Raw genomic sequence first — 14,367 nt, forward strand, 5'->3', positions numbered from 1 at the left:
ATGTTCATGGGCATCTCTTTCTTTAGGTTAGGGAAGTTTTCTTCTATAATTTTGTTGAAGGTATTTACCCGGCCCATTGGATTGGGAGTCTTCACTCTCTTCTTTACCTATTATCCTTGGTTTTGGTCTTCTCATTGTGTCCTGGATTTCCTGGATGTTTTAGGTTGGGAGTTTTTTGCATTTTGCGTTTTCTTTGACTGTTGTGTCAATGTTTTCTATGGTATCTTCTGCCCCTAAGATTCTCTCTTCTATCTCTTGTATTGTGTTGGTGTTGCTTGCATCTATGACTCCTGACCTCTTTCTTAGGTTTTCTAACTCTAGGGTTGTCTCCCTTTGTGATTTCTTTATTGTTTCTATTTCCATTTTTAGATCTTGGATGGTTTTGTTCATTTCCTTTGCCTGTTTGATTGTATTTTTCTTGAATTCTTTAAGGGATTTTTGTGTTTCCTCCCTAAAGGGCTTCTACCTGTTTACTGTGTTCTCTTGTAATTCTTTGTGGGAGTTATTTATGTCATTCTTAAAGTCTTCCACCACAATCATGAGAAGTCAGTTTAGATTTGAATATTGCTTTTCTGGTGTAATGATGTATCCAGGACTTGCTATGGTGGGAGAACTGGCTTCTGATTATGTCAAGTAAGTTTGTTTTCTGTTGCTTATATTCATATGCTTGCCTCCTACCATTTGATTATCTCTAGTGTTACCTGCCCTCACTATTTCTGATGGGGGCCTGTCTTTCCTGTGATCCTGCTTGTGTCAGAACTCTTCAGAGTCAAGCTGTCTATGTGATCCTGAGATTCTGGGATTCTGTGATCCTGGGCTTGTTAGAGCACTTGGGAGTAGAGCTTCCTCTGGGTGTTGTGGGACTGGCTGCAGAGTTTGAGCCCAAGGTCTGCTCAGGGCACTGGCCCAGACCTGAAGGTCACTTCCAAATTTTTATCCCAGATTTGCTCCTGTTTAAAGGAAATAAGGGGGAGGAGTGTGAAACCGATACAGATGGAAAGGCCATATAGAGACTGCCCCACCTGGGGATCCATCCCATATACAGACACCAAACTCAGACACTATTGCAGATGCCAAGAAGTGCTTGCTGATAGGAGTCTGCTATAATTGTCTCCAGAGAGGCTCTGCCAGATCCTGACAAATACAGATGTGAATGCTTGCCGCCAACCATTGGTCTGAGCATGGGGACACCAATGGTGGAGTTAGAGAAAGGACTGAAGGAGCTGAAGGGGTTTGCAACCTCATAGAAAGAACAACAATATCAACCAAACAGACTCCCCAGAGCTACTAGTGACTCAACCACCAACCAAAGAGTACACATGGAGGGACACATGGCTCCAGCTGCATATGTAGAAGAGGATGGCCTTATCTGACATCAGTGGGAGGAGAGGCCCTAGGTTCTGTGAAGGCTCCATGCTCCAGTGTAGGGGAATGTCAGGGTAGAGAGATGGAAGTGGATAGGTGGGTGGGGGAGTACCCTCATAGAAGCAGGGGGATGGGGAATGGGATAGGGGGTTTTCAGAGGGAAAACTGGGAAAGGGGATAACATTTGAAATGTAAATAAATAAAATATCCTATAAAAAAAGAAAATCTAGATTTGATACCCACCTCAAAGGAAAATAAATAAGTAAAGAATAAGTTTACACATTTACCTTCTACAAGTGAATAGCATGATGATTTTTGAGATTATAATTTCTCTTTTACTATTCACCCACAGGGAACTATTTCTCAAAGCCAGTCAGATTTCTCCTTGTAATTGCTGAGTCAATTTTTTTCTAACTTTGGAGTAGAATCAATTCAAGGACTTTTCTCAAAGCAAGTCAAACATTTCTCAAAGCAAGTCAGATTTCTCATTGCAATCTCTGACTCAAATGGTTTCTAATTTTAGAGTAGAAACAGTTCAAGAAGCCATTACTCTGCCTCTTTCTCAGAGATAGAATCTCTTCATTTTATTATAGTCATTTGTATGAAGGAGACATGATTGTTTGATTATTAATAATGCCTCAAGTGTGGTCTCTAGCAAGATTATTCTTGAAGAGCAGAGTTTGAGATATTATATGACTTTCACATATCCAGTGCATCTCTCTTTCACATTCTTTTTATAAATATTCTTTATAAGGAAATGAGAATGGGGGTTCTTCAAAAAATTGAATAAAAAAATCACCAACCTAACAAACTAAAAATAGATATATTATGAATCCTAGCTATACATCTTGTAATTTCTCTCTAAGACTCCAAGTCAACAATCCTCAGAGAAACAGAGGAATTGGGGGGGGATGGTGACATTCTAACACAAAGGAATTATTTCTCCCACAGAGAATAATGGAGCTGTGTCATTTGCAGGAAAATGGCTATAAGTGAAGATTATCATATAAAATGAATAAGGCTAGTTTCAGAAAGACACACACTAATGTCACATGCTTCTCTTGTTCATGGATTCTAGACATTGTATATGCATCATATAATGTAGTATGTATGGCATGAGAATAGAGGAAGGTTGTTTGAGAAATAAAAGGCACTGATTTGAATGTGAAAGAGGAGAAGAGAGAAGGTAAAGCATTGGAGGATAAAAAAGTATGATATATCTATCTATATTTATATCTATATATGTGTGTGAATGGTCTTATGTAAAATAAAATAAAAATTTAGGAGAAACAGCACTGTGACCAGTTGTGAGTCTATGTGTTTTCTACCATTTGCTACACAAAAGATTATTTCTGTAATTAGGATTGACTGCCACTCTTATCTATTAATATTGTAAAAGTAGAGGGAAGTTTGACACTACATCAATTTAGCAAAAATAATAGTTGTAGTTTCCCCCCTAGGGCCTATAATTTCCGTATTTGTAGGCTCCTGACCTGTTTATAGTACCAGTCATGCGTTTTTTTCTATCATGAAGTAGGCCTGAAATTTAATTAGAAAGTGGTTCACTGCTCCCGTAACATTCACGCTGCTGCTGTGCCCATGGGCACATCTGAATCTTGCTGTAATGGTCACTACTGTAGCTCTCATGGCTCACAGCAGCTTAAGACGGTTGTTAAACTTTCTCCCCTAGCAGCCTGAGTCCCACTTCTGATATTCTAAAATGCAGTCAGCAAGGAGGAAGTTTCCTGACTAAAGTTTCCTGATTAGTACTGGTGTGATTGCCCTAAGTCCTGTGACCAAAATATGTGGTGTCTTCAGCAATGTGGTTCTGCCATAACGTTCTGGTGGGTGACCAAGAGCAACAGCAATACGTTCCATGATTTCAGGGGTCTCTAAGACTGCTCCAGGTCAACACTCTCGGGGATGCATCACATAGCTGGTTCTGAGCTTTTTATTTGGCATGCTATTGCTTCTGGGAGAAGTATACTAATTTGCTCTGTCTGTCTGTCTGTCTGTCTCTCTTTCTCTCTTTCTCATACACACACACACACACACACACACACACACACACTTTTCAAACATCCTAGTGTTAGTTGTCCCTCCATCCACCTATCCTTTCTGCCATACCCTCTCCCTCCCTACTTTACCCTTCATTGTCCATAAAAATTATATTGACTGAAAATTAAGAATTTTCTAGCTTTCATTCATAAAGATGAATCATAGTAACATCTTGATTTCAAATGTTTATCCCAGCTCATCATTCACTGGCACTGAGTGTGTGTACCTCTTTCCAGTTTACTAATAATGACTCAGTAGTATGCAAAAAAAATCAACCCCAGTCTCTACATGTTTAATCACAGCATTCAGCAATTAGAGAGATGGCCACAAGATGGCAGTAGAGCCGCTGACGAAAAGCATAGCAAGCTCATTTCTTTGCACTCTGAAGCAATGTGTGAGAACAGAGGCATTTGTTTTCTTATTGGCTGGTAAGATCACACAGGAAGCTCCGATAACTGTTAAAGAAAAGAGACAACCTGGAAATACAAATAGCTTGCTTGACAAGAGATTGCAAGTCTGCGTTAATCCCAGGCGGGGGGAACGATGAAGACATCCATTCACACTGCATTCCTGTTCTTGTGGCTATGGATGGACTGTGAGTTGAAGATTTGGGGTCAGGAGAAAATATCTGATGGATGTTAGACATCCATGGGCAATCTGTTTTATACAGTTCCCTCTAGTTGTTGTGGACAGAGAGATTTAGCAGCGTACTGCCTGACTGCTCTTCTCCTTTCTGTTTTTCTTTCTGTGTAGGGGAGAGCCATGGAGAGAAGTTAGAGCAACCTCATTCTACACTGAGTGTTCGAGAGGGAGACAGCGCTGTCATCAACTGCACTTACACAGACACTGCTTCGTCATACTTCCCTTGGTACAAGCAAGAAGCTGGAAAGGGTCTCTACTTTGTGATAGACATCCGTTCAAATGTGGACAGAAAGCAGAACCAAAGACTTACAGCCTTACTGGATAAGAAAGCCAAACGATTCGCCCTGCACATCGCAGCCACACAACCTGAAGATTCAGGCGTCTACTTCTGTGCAGCAAGCACACACTGTTTCCCAGGCACCTGCAGCCTATCCTCAAACTTGCTATGGGGGTGCTATGGGGCAGGAGCCCCATCCACACCCTGTGTCTTGTAGTAAAGCATTTGTCATATTGTTTATTTGCAATGGAACTGATATTTAAAACACAATGAGAAAGTTTGGCTCAGCTCTCTCTCTCTCTCTCTCTCACTCTCTCTTTCTGTGTGTGTGTGTGTGTGTGTGAGAGAGAGAGAGAGAGAGAGAGAGAGAGAGGGAGAGAGAGAGAGGAGAGAGAGAGAAAGAGAGAGACAGAGACAGGCAGACAGAGAGAGAGAGAGAGAGAGAGAGAGAGAGAGAGAATGGCATCCCCAGTGACACTCCTTACAACAAGGCCACATCCGAGACCTAGTCTTTCCCAAACATCTGCCAGCTGAGGACAAAACATGATCCTATGGGGTCCTTCTCACTCCAACCACCACAGGCATGGGAGTTATGCTATCAGTTCCATATTTAGAATACAATTAGAAATAATTCTGGTTTAGGAAGTAGCATTAATAGTTTCTCATCCAGGGTTCATTGATTAATCAGACATGTATAGTGGGTCAGGCCTAGAGTACTAGGCATGCATTTCATCATGTTGGGTAGGCCTTGTGCTAGCTAGTTTTATGTCAGTTTTACACAAGCTGAAGTCTTCTATCTGGATAATGACAATAGGCTGTATGGTTTGGGAGGGTTCCTGAGCTCCCTTGATCAACAATTCAAAAGGAGATATGCCTGGAACTAGTGTGTTTTTTTTTTGGGGGGGGGTGTTGTTTTTGTTGGGAATAATTATCACATCAAAATGTCATAATTTCTTCAAAATATATGCATGTGTATATACAGATGCACTTACATATGCAATTTTAAGCAAACATAAGATAGTATGATTCTCTATGGCTCTTTCAATCATCTTTAGTGTTGTTTATCCTTCCTTCCCTCCCTCCCTCCCTTCCTCCCTCCCTCTCAATGTATGTTGCTTTCAGCTCATCAGGTAAGTATCCTCCATGTTACCTATGTCTCCTTCATAGCTCTTGCATCTACTATTCTCCTCTGAAGAACCACATAGATTCTTTTAACTCTCCTGGTATCTGCAGTTACCCCAGGTGATACATTCAGAGCTGAAGATTCAGAGATGGGCTCTGGAAATAAGTGAGCATATGTAGCATTTGTCTTTTTGGGTCTTGGATACTTTACTCAGTATAATATTTTCGAGATCCATCCATTTACTTCCAAATCCTACAATTTAAATTTTCTTTTCAGCCAAATGGTATTTCAATATGAACTTCGACTATCCATGAATCTGTTGAAGGACATTTAGTTTATTTCTATTTTCTAGCTACCATGAATAGAGCAGCAATGAATAAGGCTGAACAATTATTTGTGGTAGGATGTCAAGTGTATTGGGCATGTGCCAAGGAGAGGATTAGATGGGTCATATGATAGATGTACTTTTAGCTTTTAGAATATCAACCACATTGATTTCCACAAATTCATCAGTTTGCAGTTTCACCAATGTGAATGAGTGTTCCTCTCTCCCCATATCTTCATAAACACATTCTCTTGTCATTTATTTTTTAAATCTTGATCACTCTTCCTGAGGTAAGATGAAACCTCAAAGTAGTAGAAAAATGGAATTGGACCCATACTTATTACCACCTTCACAAAAATTAACTCGAACTGGATCAAACACCTAAAATGTTGAAACTGGTATGAATAAACCTGTGCAAGATTTGAATTTCCTAATTTCCCTAATTGCCAAAGACATTAAAGAATCCTTCTGATATCCCTTAGATATTTTTATTTCTTCCTTTGGAAACTGTTTGTTCAGATCCATGGCCCATTTTTAAATTGCATCATCTGTTTTGACTTGTTTGTATATCCTGGATATTAAATCCTCTATCAGATGTATAGCTGGAAACGATTCTCTCCAACTCTGTGGCAAGTCTGTACTTCTGGGGTCCCATTTAGAAAGTTCCTTCCTAAACCTACACCTTCTGGGATTGCCTGTTCTTCCAGCAGACTCACTGTTTCAGGCTTCACTTCCCTCTCTCAGTGCTGGGATCACATCCGGATTAAATCTGTGTAACTCTTGGGCATATTTCCACACTCTCTGAGTTCATAAGTATGCCGCTCTAGCTGCATCTGGAAGACAGTGTTTGCTGGAATCATTCATCACCTATGGCTCTAGCAGTCTTTCTGCCTTCTCTTCCACATAGATCCCCGAGACTTTGAAGGGGAGAGCTTTGATGAAAAAGTTCCTTTTAGGACTGAGTGTTCCAAAGTCACATTCTACACAAGGATCAGCCGAGGGACATTATATTAATTCCCACATAGTGCTTGAAAATCTTCTCTAATGAGGCTTGGGCAATGTTCACTGATCTTTGTACATAACAGAATGCCATTATGAGTGATTTTATTACTATGTACATTTAGCACAATAACCATAGTAGGTTTTCTCCTAAGTTTTTGACCTACCTAATCTCAGGTTCTTAGCCACTTTAAGCAGTGTCAAGAATGAGTTATATCTCATGAAGTGGGCCCTAATTCCAACAGAAAAGTGGTTTCTTACCCCTATAACATTTTTGTTACAATTTCAGTAATATATCTTGAGGCAAGTCACTGTTACAGTTTCCAGTGTTTGTGGCTGGTAGATATTGATGATTGCATTTCACCCTGATTTCCATGGTAGCTGTACAAGTTTTCACTACCAACAATTAATAACACCCCATATCCTCGCCAATACATCCTGTCATTAGTATTATTGATCTTGACCATTTTGACTTGGATAAGAAAATCCTTCACATTTTTTTTTAATTTTTTAAAAAATTTTATTGGATATTTTCTTTATTTACATTTACATTTGATATTTTCTTTATTTACATTTCAAATGTCATCCCCTTTCCAGGTCTCCCCTCCCATGAGTACTCTTTGGTTGGTGGTGCAGCCCCAGGGAGCTCCAGGGGGGGGTGGTCTGGCTAGTTGACACTGTTGCTTCCCCTTGGGGCTGCAAATCCCTTCAGCTCCTTCAGTCCCTTCTCCAACCCCTCCATCTGGGACCCTGTACTCAGTTCAATGGTTGGTTGTGAGCATCTGCCTCTGAATTTGTCAGGCTCTACTAGAGCCTCTCAGGAGACAGCCATATGAGGCTCCTGTTAGCATGCACTTGTAAGCATCCACAATAGTGTCTGGGTTTGGTGACTGTATTTAGGATGGATCCACAGGTAGGGCAGTCTCTGGATGGCCTTTTCTTTAGTCCCTGCTCCACACTTCTCCATATTTCCTCCTGTGAGTATTTTTAACCCATTCTTCAAAGCACTAAAGCATCCACACTTTGGTCTTCCTTCTTCTTGAGCTTCATATGGTCGGTGAAGTGTATCTTGGGTATTCCAAATTTTTGGGCTAATATCCACTTATCAGTAAGTACATACCATGTGTGTTCTTTTGTGACTGGGTTACTTCACTCAGGATGATATTTTCAAGTTCCATCCATTTGCCTGTGAATTTCATGAAGTCATTTTTAATAGCTGAGTAGTGCTCCATTGTGTAAATGTACCACATTTGCAGTGTCCATTCCTTTGTGGAGGGGCATCTGGGTTGTTTCCAGCTTCTGGTTATTATAAATCTGGCTGCTATGAACATAGTGGAGCATGTGTCCTTATTACATGTTGAAGCATGTTCTGGGTGTATGCCCAGGAGTGGTGTTGCTGGGTCCTCAGGTAGTACTATGTCCACTTTCCTGAGGAACTGCCAGACTGAATTCCAGAATGGTTGTACCAGCTTGCAATCCCACCAGCAATGGTGGAGTGTTCCCCTTGACAGCTTTTAAACTTGCATTTCTGTGATGGCTACATGCTGGGCTCTCTGATGGCAGATTTGAGAGAGAGAGAGAGAGAGAGAGAGAGAGAGAGAGAGAGAGAGAGAGAGAGAGAGAACCCAGTTCACCAGAGTCTAGCAGGGTGGTGAGTGTCGTGGGTCAGATCTCCTGCCATAGGGAGAATAACCACCCCAAGTCTGGAGTCTGTCAAAGCAGGAACTCCGTTTGTTGTATAGATCTTTCCTTTATAAAGGGCTGAGAGAGGAAGTGGAGTATTTTGCTGAGGTGAGATGACTATGGAGGAACCACCAAACTGATTTCCAGGGTGGTTGTACCAGCTTGCAATCCCACCAGCAATGGAGGAGTGTTCCTCTTTCTCCACAACCTTGCCAGCATCTGCTGTCACCTGAGTTTTTGATCTTAGCCATTCTGACTGGTGTAAGGTGAAATTTCAGAGTTTTTTTTGATTTGCATTTCCCTGATGACTAAGGATGTTGAACATTTCTTTAGGTGCTTCTCAGCCATTCAGTATTCCTCAGTTGAGAATTCTTGTTTTAGTTCTGTACCCTATTTTTAAAATAGGGTTATTTGGTTCTGTGGAATCTGACTTCTTGAGTTCTCTGTATATATAGGATATTAGCCCTCTATCATATATAGGATTGGTAAAGATCTTTTCCCAGTTTGTTGGTTGCGGTTGTGTCCTATTAACAGTGTCCTTTGCCTTACAGAAGCTTTGTAATTTTGTGAGGTCCCATTGTCAAATCTTGATCTTAGAGCATAAGCTATTGGTGTTCACTTCAGGAAAATTTCCCCTGTGCCCATGTGCTCGAGGCTCTTCCCCATTTTCTTTTCTATTAGTTTCAGTGTATCTGGTATTATGTGGAGGTCCTTGATCCACTTGGACTTAAGCTTTGTACAAGGAGATAAGAATGGATCGATTTGCATTCTTCTACATGCTAACTGCCAGTTGAGCCAGCACTATTTGTGGAAAATGCTGTCTTCCCCCGCCACTGGATTGTTTTAGCTCCTTTGTCAAAGATCAAGTGACCATAGGTTTGTGGCTTCATTTCTGGGTCTTCAAGTCTATTCCATTGATCCACCTGCCTGTCACTGTACCAATACCATGCAGTTTTTATCACAATTGCTCTGTAGTACAGCTTAAGGTCTGGGATAGTGATTCCACCAGAAGTTCTTTTATTGTGGAGAATAGTTTTTGCTATCCTAGGTTTTTTTGTTATTCCAGATAAAGTTGCAAATTGCTCTTTCCAAGTCTGTGAAGAATTGAGTTGGAATTTTGATGGGGATTGCATTGAATCTGTAGATTGCTTTTGGCAAGATGACCATTTTTACAGTATTAATCCTGCCAATCCATGAGCATGGGAGATCTTTCCATCTTCTGAGATAATTTTTGATTTTCTTCTTCAGAGACTTGAAGTTTTTGTCATACAGATCTTTTACTTGCTTAGTTAGAGACACACCAAGGTATTTTATATAATTTGTCACTATTGTGAAGGGTGTTGATTCCCTAATTTCTTTCTCAGCCTGTTTATTCTTTGTGTAGAGGAAGGCCACTGATTTGCTTGAGTTAATTTTATATCCAGCTACTTTGCTGAAGTTGTTTATCAGGTTTTGAAGCTCTCTGGTGAAATTTTTGGGGTCACTTAAGTACACTATCATATCATCAGCAAATAGTGATAATCTGACTTCTTCCTTTCCAATTTGTATCCTTTTGATCTCCTTTTGTTGTCTAATTGCTCTGGTTAGGACTTCAAGTACAATATTGAATAGGTAGGGAGAGAGTGGGCAGCCTTGTCTAGTCCCTGATTTTAGTGGGATTGCTTCAAGTTTCTCTCCATTTAGTTTGATGTTGGCTACTGGTTTTCTGTATATTGCTTTTAATATGTTTAAGTATGGGCCTTGAATTCCTGATCTTTCCCCAAGACTTTTATCATGAAGGGGTGTTGGATTTTGTCAAATGCTTTCTCAGCATCTAATGAGATGATCATATGTTTTTTTTCCTTTGAGTTTGTTTATATAGTGAATTACATTGATGGATTTCCATATATTGAACCATCCCTGCATCCCTGGGATGAAGCCTACTTGATCATGATGGATGATCATTTTGATGTGTTCTTGGATTTGGTTTGCAAGAATTTTATTGAGTACTTTTGCATCGATATTCATAAGGGAAATTGGTCTGAAGTTTTCTTTCTTTCTTAGGTCTTTGTGTGGTTTAGGTATCAGCGTAATTGTGGCTTCATAGAAGGAATTGGGTAGAGCACCTCTTGTTTCTATTTTGTAGAATAGTTTGAGGAATATTAGGTCTTCTTTGAAGGTTTGATAAAACTCTGCACTAAACCCATCCGGTCCTGGGCTGTTTTTGGTTAGGAGACAATTAATGATTGTTTCTATTTCATTAGCAGATATGGGACTGTTGAGATAGTTTATCTGATCTTGATTTAACTTTGGTACCTGGTATCTATCCAGAAAATTGTCCGTTTCATCCAAGTTTTTCAGTCTTGTCGAGTATAGGCTTTTCTAGTAGGATCTCATGATTTTTTTTGATTTCCTCAGTTTCTGTTGTTTTGTCTCCATTTCTGATTTTGTTAATTAGGATACTGTCTCTGTGCCCTCTAGTTAGTCTGACTAAGGGTTTGTCTATTTTGTTGATTTTCTCAAAGAACCAGCTCCTAGTTTGTATAGTTCTTTGTACAGTTCTTTTTGTTTCCATTTGGTTGATTTCAGCCCAGAATTTGATTATTTCTCACGTTTGACTCCTCTTGGGTGAATATACTTCTTTTTGATCTAGAGCTTTCAGATGTGCTCTCAAATTGGTGGTATATGCTCTCTCTAGTTTCTTTTTGGAGGCACTAAAAGCTAGGAGTTTTCCTCTTAGGACTGTTTTCATTGTGTCCCATAAGTTTGGGTATGTTGTGGCTTCATTTTCATTAAACTCTAGAAAGTCTTTAATTTCTTTCTTTATTTCTTTCTTGACCAAGTTACCATTGAGTAGAGTGTTGTTAAGCTTCCACATGTATGTGGACTTTCTATTGTTTATACTGTTATTGAGGAGCAACCTTAGTCCATGGTGATCTGATAGGATGCAAGGAATTATTTCAATCTTGTTTTATCTGTTGAGGCATGATTTGTGACTGATTATATGGTCAGTTTTGGAGAAGGTACCATGAGGTGCTGAGAAGAAGGTATATCCTTTGGTTTTAGGATAAAATGTCCTATAGATATCTGTTAAGTCCATCTGTTTCATAACTGCTGTTAGTCTCACTGTGTCTTTGTTTAATTTCTGTTTCCATGATATGTTCACTGCAGAGAGTGAGGTGTTAAAATATCCCACTATTATTGTGTGGGGTGCAATTAAAGTTTCTTTTATGAATGTAGATGCCCTTGCATTTGGAGTGTAGAGGTTCAGAATTGAGAGTTCATCTTGGTAGATCTTACATTTGATGAATATAAAGTGCTCCTCCTTATCTTTTTTGATCACTCTAGGGTGAAAGTCGATTTTATTTGAAATTAGAATGGCTACTTCAGCTTGTTTCTTGGGACTATTTGCTTGGAAAATTGTTTTCCAGCCTTTTATTCTGAGGTAGTATCTGTCTTTGTCACTGAGGTGGGTTTCCTATATGCAGCAAAATGTTGGGTCCTGTTTACATATCCAGTCTGATAGTCTATGTCTTTTTATTGGGGAATTGAGTCCATTGATATTAGTAGATATTAAGGAAAAGTAATTGTTGCTTCCTGTTATTTTTGTTGTTAGAGTTGGAATTCTGTTCATGTGGCTATGTTCTTTTAGTTTTGTTGGAAGATTACTTTCTTCCTTTTTCTAGGATATAGTTTCCCTACTTGTGTTGGAGTTTTGCATTTACTATCCTTTGAAGGGCAGATTTGTGGAAAGATATTGTGTAAATTTGGTTTTGTCTTGGAATACTTTGGTTTCTCCATCTATGGTGATTTAGAGTTTTGCTGGGTATAGTAGCCTGGGCTGGCATTTGTGTTCTCTTAGGGTTTGTATGACATCTGCCCATGATCTTCTGGTTTTGATCATCTCTGGCGAGAAGTCTGGTGTAATTCTAATAGGTCTGCCTTTATATATTACTTGACATTTTTCGCTTACTGCTTTTAATATTCTTTCTTTGTTTTGTGCATTCAGTGTTTTGACTATTATGTGGTGGGAGGAATTTCTTTTTTGGTCCAAAGTATTTGGAGTTCTGTAGGCTTCTTGTATGTTCATGGTCATCTTTTTTTCTTTAGGCTGGGAAGTTTTCTTCTATAATTTTGTTGAAAATATTCACTGGCCCTTTAAGTTGGAAGTCTTCACTCTCTTCTATAACTATTATCCTTAGGTTTTGTCTTCTCATTGAGTCCTGGATTTCCTGGATGTTTTGTAGTAGGAACTTTTTGTATTTTGCATTTTCTTTGACTGTTGTGTCACTGTTTTCTATTGTATCTTGTGCACCTGAGATTCTCTCTTCTATCTCTTGTATTCTGTTGGTGATGCTTGCACCTATGGTTCCTGACTTCTTTCCTAGGATTTCTATCTCCAGAGTTGTCTCTCTTTGTGATTTCATACTTGTTTCTACTTCCATATTTAGGTCCTGGATTGTTTTGTTCAATTCCTTCACCTGTTTGGTTGTGCTTTCCTGTAATTCTTTAAGGGCTTTTTGTGTTTTCTCTTTAAGGGCTAGAACCTGTTTACCTGTTTTCTCCCATATTTCTTTAAGGGAGTCATTCATGCCCTTCTTAAATTCCTCTATCTCCATCCTGAGATATGATTTTAGATCCAAATCTTGCTTTTCTGGTGTTTTAGGATATCCAGGACTTGCTGTGGTGGGAGTACTAGGTTCTGATGATGCCAAGTAGTCTTGGTTTCCATTGGTAAGATTCTTGCATTTGACTTTTGCCATTTGTTGATCTCTGGTGTTAGATGTTCTTGCTGTCTCTGGCTGGAGCTTGTTCCTCCTGTGGGTCTGTAAGCCTCTGTCAGCACTTCTGGGAGATCAGCTCTCCTCTGGTAAGACCCATGCTCAGGGGGCTGTGGATCAGCAGTCCCTCCTAAGTCCTGGGGTCACAGCAACCCTGGAGACAAGGCCATGCTTTTGGGAAATGTGCAGAGAGGACTGTGGATCAGCTGTCTCTCCTAGTTGTAGAAGGAGGTACAAAGGATCCTGTCCCAGCTGCCCTGCCACTTATATGACCAGAGCCTCCCTGCTGATCCTGCCTTAGAAAGTCACTGGAGCGAAGATGGTGATCTTGCCTGAGTCCTGTGGTCAGAGCACTCCCTGGAGATCAGCTCTCTGCTTGCAGAAAGCATGCAGAGAGAGATGACTGTGGATCTGCTGTCCCTCCTAGTTTTAGCTGGAGGGTGAAAGGATCCTGTCCTGCTGCCCTGCCACTTCTTTGGCTTGAGTCTCCTGTCTGGTTCTGCCTTAGAAAGTCACTGGAGAGGAAAATCAAAGTCTTCTTCTTAAGCTCCACCTATATTGCATTTCTTAGAGCCTACTGCAACAAGGCTAGTGGCTTCTGACAGAAGAACATTGTCTTGGCTGTTCATGCTTGTGTTTTTGTGCTGCAATCTAGGCATTTGTAGTCATTATATTTGAGGTGTTTCTTGGTTTCAATATCTGGTCTTGCATTTGTTTGGTGAGTGCTCTGTTATTTGACTGCTGTTGCCTTCTCTGGAACCTAGTCAATTGGAGGGGGCTATGGGGGTTCCTTGTAGAGTGCTTCTGTGGGTTGTCAGTTGACAGGAAGAATTAAAGATTGACTAGGAGGGTGTTATGAGAGTTTCCAGAAGAAAGAGCTAGGTTCTGAATAAATGGAATGGAAGTGAGGTTGGAGGAGAGTCTCCTGTAATCAGGCTATTACTGGACTAAGAATAAGTCTGGAGAGATTGCCTACCTGAGTCCAAATCTAATATGACCTAGTAGAGAGTATTTCTGTAGATTAGTCAGAGAGCGGGGGGAGGGAGAGAGAGAGGGAGGGAGAGAGAGACTGACAGAGACAAAGAGACAGCGAAACAAACAGAGAGAGAGAGAGAGAGAGAGAGAGAGAGAGAGA

At 40.2% G+C, this 14,367-nt stretch overlaps 1 gene segment (V, D, J or C); it reads left to right on the forward strand.

Moving 5' to 3' along the window:
- Positions 1–3,921: 3,921 nt before the first annotated feature.
- On the forward strand, positions 3,922–4,629 carry LOC116084799. The segment is given in 2 exon segments: positions 3,922–4,018; positions 4,177–4,629. Coding segments are annotated over 2 exon segments (435 nt in total).
- The last annotated feature ends 9,738 nt before the right edge of the window (positions 4,630–14,367 follow it).

Source organism: Mastomys coucha, unplaced genomic scaffold (genome assembly GCF_008632895.1).
Source record: "Mastomys coucha isolate ucsf_1 unplaced genomic scaffold, UCSF_Mcou_1 pScaffold9, whole genome shotgun sequence".
Lineage (NCBI taxonomy): Eukaryota > Metazoa > Chordata > Mammalia > Rodentia > Muridae > Mastomys > Mastomys coucha.